This window comes from Elephantulus edwardii, unplaced genomic scaffold (genome assembly GCF_000299155.1).
Source record: "Elephantulus edwardii isolate Elephantulus edwardi_28Jun2011 unplaced genomic scaffold, EleEdw1.0 scaffold00360, whole genome shotgun sequence".
Classification (NCBI taxonomy): domain Eukaryota; kingdom Metazoa; phylum Chordata; class Mammalia; order Macroscelidea; family Macroscelididae; genus Elephantulus; species Elephantulus edwardii.
The window spans coordinates 1,521,450-1,529,206 of NW_006400110.1; the positions used below are offsets into that span (position 1 = coordinate 1,521,450).

The window sequence follows — 7,757 nt, forward strand, 5'->3', positions numbered from 1 at the left end:
TTAATATTAAAAAAAAAACTCATACACAGTGTCATCTTCAGCCTTAGTGTTATGTCAAAAGTAATTCAATGAACTGAAAGATCTAGGTCAAGCTTGCAAGAGTATAGAATTATGTAGTTTATAATTTTGGCATAATCAAAACAGTACAGTTTAAATCTAGTTACATTTTTTTCTCCTTTTTTTAGGTAAGCTGTAACAGCACAAGACTTTGAGACTTCCTGCTGGGAGATTTTGTTTTCTTTTAATTGTGATAGCATTGGAATTTAGTAACTGATTTTTTTAAGATGCCACTATAGCATAAGTTATGTAATAGTTATTGAACATTAGCTTTTGAAGATACCACTTATTTGCTAGAACTTCCATCTCTTTCCACATTATATTTTTTTAAAAAGGGATAAAACATTTCTCTTGGATAGGTAGAAGAGTTTTGGTTTTGGTTGTGTTGTGTTGTGTTTTGGGTTTGTTGGATTTTTTTTAAATTTAATGTCTCTACCCTAATTGCCGTTTATTGGTTTTGTATTAAAAGCACAAGCCAAAGAGGAAGAAGGTGGATCTGGGTCACAGCCGAAGGGGTTTCCGAAGACTGACCTCTATCACCTTCAGAAGGTCAGGTCACTTTATTTTCCTTCCAACATATTCTGCCTTATTCTTCTTGTGTTTCAAATTAACAATACTTAGATGGATTTATTTTTAATTTTTAAAGCATAGCCAGAAACAAAGAAGGCTTAGTAACTCACAAATGGAATATCACACTGTCTTCCTCACTCTGCTTTTTATGCAGTCTGGAATTTAGTAGCCAACACAGGTGGAAACAGTTCCTACAGACTCAGAAATAAAGAACTGCAGAGAATGAACTAGCAATAGGGAAATAATGAACCAGAAAGAATGAACTATCAATAGAGTAATGTACCAAAAGGGAATCTCATTTATTTACACAGGGATCTCACCTGATGGGCTACATAGGAATCAGATTGACTACATCTATGGAAGAAATCCTTGGAGAAACTCTTATCGGCAGTCAGAACTAGGCCATATGCAAGTTCAACTTGAGGCCAAAGAAAATGAAAATAAGTGTACAAGAAGCAAGTATATTCCATCTGAATTTCAAGATCATCTTGAGGCATTGAACACCTGTGATCAAAGACCAGATGAGCTGTAGAATTATATCAAAGATATTCGTAAACAGAGCAAAAGGTCATTACAAACACAGAGGAGAAAGAAAAAACCAAAAGGAAATTGAGAAGAGACTGAAAATTGCACTAGAGCATCAAGAAACCAAAAACAAAAGGAACACATGCCGAAATAGAAGAGCTGAACAGAAAATTTCAAAGGGCAGCTCCAGTGAACAAAGCAAAGTACTATAATGGTATGTGCAGAGAGATGGAACTGGGGAAGAACTGGTTTTTCCTTTTTAAAGTTAAGAGAACTGAAAAACAAATTTCAAGTTGCAATATTGAAAGATACTATGGGCAATATATTGAATGACCCAGAGAGAATCTAAAGAAGATGGAGGGAATACACAGAATAAGTATACGAGAAAGAACTGATTAACATTGAAAAATTTCAGGAAGTACCATGTGAGCAGTAGCCAATGGTAATGAAGGAGGAAGTAGAAGCTGCATTGAAAGCACTGGCAAAAAATAAGGCCCCAGGAATTGATGAGATACCAGTTGACTTGTTTCAATTAACCAGTGCAGCCTTGGAAGTGCTTACCATTCTATGCCCAGAAATTTGGAGGCTGGCCAGCCAACAATTTGGAAGAGGTCCATATTTGTTTCTATTACCAAGAAAGGTGATCCAAAAGAATGTGGAAACTATTGAACAATATCACTATTAGGACATGCAAGCAAAATACTGCTGAAGATAATTCAAAAACAGAATAACACAGAGATAGGGAACTGCCAGAAGTTCAAGCAGGATTTATAAAAGGCTGTGACACTAGGGATATCATTGCTGATGTCAGATGAATCCTGGCTAAAAGTAGAGAATACCACAAGAATATCAATTTGTTCTTTATTGACTTTGCAAAGGCATTTGACTTTGTGGATCCTAACAAGTTGTGGCTAACATTGAAAAGAGTGGGAATTCCAGAGCACTTAATTGTGGTCATGTGCAACCTAAACCTGGACCAGAAAGCAGTTGTACCAACAGAGCAGGGAAATACTGCATCATTTAAAATTAAGAAGGGAATGCATCAAGGTTGTTGTATTCTCTTTCCATATCTATTCAGTCTGAATACTGAGCAAATTATTAAAAAAGCTGGACTCGCCTTTCTACGAAGATGGCGCCGAAAGCGAAGAAGGAAGCCCCTGCCCCTCCCAAAACTGAAGCCAAAGCAAAGGCATTGAAGGCCAAGAAGGCAGTCATGAAGGGCGTCCACAGCCAAAAAAAAAAAAAGAAGATCCGCACGTCACCCACGTTCCGGAGGCCTAAGACGCTGAGACTCCGACGGCAGCCCAAATACCCCCGGAAGAGCACTCCCAAGAGAAACAAGCTTGACCACTATGCCATCATCAAATTTCCCCTGACCACTGAGTCAGCTAAGAAGAAGATAGAAGATAACAACACACTTGTGTTCATTGTGGATGTCAAGGCCAATAAGCACCAAATTAAGCTGTAAAGAAGCTCTATGACATTGATGTGGCTAAGGTCAACACTTTGATTAGGCCTGATGGAGAGAAGAAGGCCTATGTATGTTCGACTTGCTCCTGATTATGATGCTTTGGATGTTGCCAACAAAATTGGGATCATCTAAACTGAGTCCAGTGGGCTAATTCTAAATGTAATAAATTTTTCTCACCATTAAAAAAAAAAAAAGCTGGACTCTATGAAGCGGAATGTGGCATCAGGTTCAGAGGGAGACTTATCAATATCCTGCTTCAAGCAGATGACACAACCTTGCTTGCTGAAAGTGAGGAGGACTTGAAGCACTTGTTGCAGAAGTTCAAGGAATACAGCCTTCGCAATGGATTGCATCTCAAAGATTTTCATCTCAGAAAACAAAGATTCCTACCACTGGACCAATAGACAAAATCATGCTAGATGGAGAGGAGATTGAAAATGTCAATAGCTTCGTCTTGCTTGGATCCACAGTTAACACTGTTGGTTCAAGCAGTCAGGAAATAGAAATGCACTAGATGTAATACACTAGGAAAATGTGCAGTTAGGGACCTCTTCAAATTACTGAGGAGTAACGATGTCAGGATTGAGGATGACTGGTCTGATTAAGGCCATGATCTCTCTGATAACTTGTTATGCATTTGAGAGCTGAACAATGAATAGGGATGACAGAAAAAGAATTGACACCATGAGTTGTGATATTGGTCAAGAGCACTGACCATCCCATGGACAGCCAAGAGAATGAATTGATATGTCTTAGAGAGAGTGAAGCTGAAGTGCTCTTCGGAGCCAAGGATGATAAGGCGTCATCTCACATACTTCAGGCATGTTGCTGGGAGAGGCTATTCCTTGAGAGGGATATGATGCTAGACAGATAAAGGGTTGGCAAAGGAGAGGAAGACCAGGTGGATTGACACAGTTACTGCCACAGTGGGCTCTAGTATGTCAGGCAATGTGAAGATGGAACAGGATAGGACAGGGTTCAGAACCTCAGAACTACTGTTCGTAAGGTCACTATGAGTCATACTCGACTTGACAGCACCAAACAACGATGTTTACTTTTTGGGGTTTTTGGGGTTTTTTTTTTTTTAAGGTTTTTCTTTATTTTTTTAAATTTCGTTATTTTTTGTGTGTACCGTCAAATCAGATCTGACTGGTACAGGAGGACATTGTTCCTCCTTCTCGAACAGAGCATCTGGTGGATTTGAACTGTGCACCTCTGAACTTGCAGTTGCAGCTTCTTGCCACTAGGCCACCAGAGCTCGCCATGATGTTTACTTTTTGGTCAGTCTGATTTAAAAGACACTAATTCATTAGTTTTTAGGTACTTAAATTCTTGACACCAGCAGCCAGGAAATTAAAAGGTGCATTGCCATGGGAAAGTCTACTGTTAGGACCTCTCCAAAGTACTGAAGAGCAATGGTGTCTCTCTGGAGACTAAGGTGCATCTGATAGAGGCCATGGTCTTTGCAGTCACTTGTTATGCATCAGAGAGTTGGACAGTGGCCAAGGAGGATAGAAGGAGAATTGATGCCTTTGAGCTGTGGTGCTGGAGAAGAGTATTGAGAATACCATGGACTGCTAGGAAAACAAACAGATTAGTCTTGGAAAGGGTTAAACCGGGTGGCTCCTTGGAGGCAAGGATTCTGAGGCTCCGTCTAACATACTTTGGACATGTTGTGAGGAGAGACCAGTCCTTGGAGAAGGACATCCTGCTTGGGAGGGTGGAGGGACAGCGCAGGAGAGGAAGGCCCTCTATGAGGTAGATTAATTTAGTGACTGGGGTAATCGGGATGGGAGTGTCGGAGACAGTGCGACTGGCACAGGACAGAGCAGAGTTTAGGGCTGTTGTACATAGGGTCGCTATGAGTCGCAGGCAACTCGACGGCACATAACAACAACAACAACAAATTCTTGATTTTCCTTTTATACATATTCATCTAGATGCATAATTGAGCCATTATTTGTCTAATACATTTTTTTCCAGATAGCTCTAACTTCAGAATGTTGATCGTTAAAATAAAGATCTTAGGACCATGATAATCAAATTATGATAAATATAAACTAAAATTTCAATCTAAACCCATTGAGTCTATTTTGTTAGTGTAACCAGGATATTTTCTTCTTGTAATTCAGGGTATTTTCTTCTTGTAATTCCTTTTCGTAGATGAAGCAGTAATAGAGTATGAGCAGTACGTATTTTATTTAGTTATTTCTCTACATATCTGTCTTAATGGAAAGGATGCCAACCTCCCTTTACCCTCAAAGCAGGGTTCTCCTCTGTAGGAGAAGAGGGATTTTCTGTCTCAGATTGACAACAAAATATATTCTTTGATCTACAGTCCTTGCTGGAAAGGAAGGAATTAAGAACAAGTAAGAAGCCAACCAAGTTTGAAGTACTCAGAGGAAAAGTTGTAAACTTCATTGACAGTCTAGTGAGGTAAGTGTATTGCTCATAAAAACAAAAGTGTGTTTTCCAAGTGATACAGGTAGGTACAGTAGCCAACCTGTCCATACATAGCCAAGCAAGAACACTATCTCTTATTGAATGGAAGATGAATTTGTTCTATAATCTTTCATTCCAACTACAATTTTGAAGAAAAAAGAACATTTCCTCTTAAACATGCCTTTATAGTTTTCTGATGCCCTCCATAAAGTTTTGAATTGTAATTTTTATTCCTTTTTCATTCCTGTTTAAGTAACTAATCAAATGATTTAGTTTATGTTCTTTACTCTTGGTTCAAGATCACATGTTTAAATTTTATCTAATCCATTAGGCCTCAGGAATAAAACGGTAGAAGTAAGAGTTAGTGTTTTTCCCTTTTCTAATAACATCAGAATTAATGTGTTGTTTTTTTATTTGTTCTTATATTTTGTATTCTATTTGTTCTTTGTAACTAACAATTATTTGGGGCTTGACTCAGATCTTTGTGTCTATTGGAGTGAAGTCTGATTTGCTATTAGAAGTACAACTCTAAATTGTCAAGTTGTTGTATTTGGGGAATACATTGTTCGAATTAGTACAGCATTTATCTATTTGAATTAGTACAGCACTTGTCTATCAGTTTGCTGTACTGAGATAATTTGTGGGTTGCTATGAACCTGAAAGCTATGCCACTGTCTATCAAATGCTATAATGATCACCCATGGCAAATAGTTTATAGGAGAGCTCCCAGTTTAAGACAGACTAGGAAGCAGGATTAGCCATCCCCTTTTTAAATACCAGCTGTTGCGAAACCCTATTAACAGTAGAGGAACACAGATAGTTATACTATTAGAGGGAGGTCCCAGATTGGAAATCAGTCGGAATGAGGAAAAATAGTGGTACACATCCTTTAGTATTTAGAACATGTAATATATGAAGCATGAATGTTGGAAAACTAGAGGTTGTGAAAAATTAAATGGAACACATGAACATTGACATTCTAGAAAAGGAAGCCAAGAAAGTAATATACCATTTATAATAGCTGAACACAAATACTTGGGAGTAAATCCAACAGAACTTTATAAAGAAAGAGACCTAAATAAATGGGGAAATGTGCCCTGTTCATGGATAGGATGACTCAATTTAGTGAAAACAAAAATCCTATCCAAATCTACCTGTTTAACACCTTCCCTAGTTGATACCTACCAGATTCCTTTTTCAAAGAGAAAAGGCAGTAGGCAGTTTGGAGAGGAAAGAGGCCTCGAATAAGCAAAGCACTTCTGAAAAATAAAAATGAAATGGGAGTCATAGCACTTGCTGATCTCAAAACTTAATACACAGTGGTAGTAACCAAAAAACATGATACTAGTGCAATGACAGGCACACAAGCCAATGGAACCTAATTGAGGATCCAGAAATTAACCTATTTACCTGTGATCAACTGGTATTCTGCAACAAATGTTGCTGCCAAAACTGGACTGCTCCTGGAAGAAAGCTGAAACAGGATCCACACAATACACAAAAAACAACTCAAGGTGGATCAGAGACCCTAAGAGTAAAGCCCCAAACCATAAAGACCATAAGAGATAAAATTCGATGAAACTTCGAAAGCCTAGTGTGTGGTAGGCTGGCAAATACAGCCAGAAATGCACAACCAATAGAGGATGAACATCAGTGAATGGACCTTCTAAAGAGTGCATTAAAAAAACGTTTTCCAATAGGGTGAAAAGAAAACCTACTGACTGGGGTCACTCTCAAATTCGTTTTCATCTCAGACTAGTATCTCATAACAGAATTTTGCAGAATATTCCTGGGCCTCTGCAAGAAAAAGACTGATAGCCCAGTTAAAAAAAGGGCAAAAGACACAAAAGACTTTTTCACAGAGGAAGACAGTCAGTTGGTGAACAGACATATGAAGAAATGCTCAAAATCACTGACAATAAGAGAGATGCAACTCAAAACCACAATGAGATACCATCTCACTCCAGTGGCAGTGGCACAGTTTAACAGGACAGCAGGTAATAAATGTTGGAGAGGATGTGGAGAGGTTGGAATTCTCATATACTTTTGGTGGGATTGTTATAAATGGGACAACCAATCTGGAAGGCAGTTTAGCATTTCCTCAAAAAGTTGAACCTAGGACGCAGTGCGCAAGCAGAGCGGCGCAGTAAGTCTTATTTGCTGAGGACTGGTGACTTGGCAGCTTAATATCTGGGAACAGACTGCAACCCCTAACTCCCAGCGCTGCCCAAGCCCTGCACCCCCAATCCCTGCCACAGAACTGTATCCAGGGACACCACCCCACCACCATCCCATGCCCCCACACTTTTGGCACACCCTGGTGGCCTGGCCAAAACCCTGTACCCCCTGGCGGTGCTCCAGGGCCACTAGAGACTCCTTCACGCAACACAACAGCTGTGGACAATCCAATTCTGAGTCAGCACACAAAAGCACACCATGGAGACAACCATCATCTGAAGCCACTAAACAAGCTGCTGTGGGACTGATCTGCCACGAGAAAGGCTGGTAGGACCCTAATTGGGTTTTCTTGGGCAACGCCTACTGTCTGGGAGAGTTCCCAAGGTTGAGCCCACTGGTGGGAATTTGGCTGAGCTCTCTCAGGGCACGCCAACTGCCCAGGAAAGAGCGGGCCAGTGATAATTTGGTGGAACTTTTGTGGACACTGCAGACCAGACAGAGGCGAGTGGGTTGG

At 39.8% G+C, this 7,757-nt stretch overlaps 1 protein-coding gene across 2 annotated transcripts in view; it reads left to right on the plus strand.

The window, feature by feature from the left end:
* ORC3 (origin recognition complex, subunit 3) overlaps nt 1–7,757 on the plus strand; it is a 152,935-nt gene that overhangs the window by 118,647 nt on the left and 26,531 nt on the right. Inside the window, exons 17-18 of one of the 2 annotated variants that reach the window (XM_006902032.1) lie at nt 533–606; nt 4,962–5,059. In XM_006902032.1, the coding sequence (XP_006902094.1) occupies nt 533–606; nt 4,962–5,059 (172 nt within the window). Of the gene's footprint in view, nt 1–526; nt 607–4,961; nt 5,060–7,757 lie in introns of both variants that reach the window. The other variant, XM_006902033.1, reaches the window with a different exon arrangement.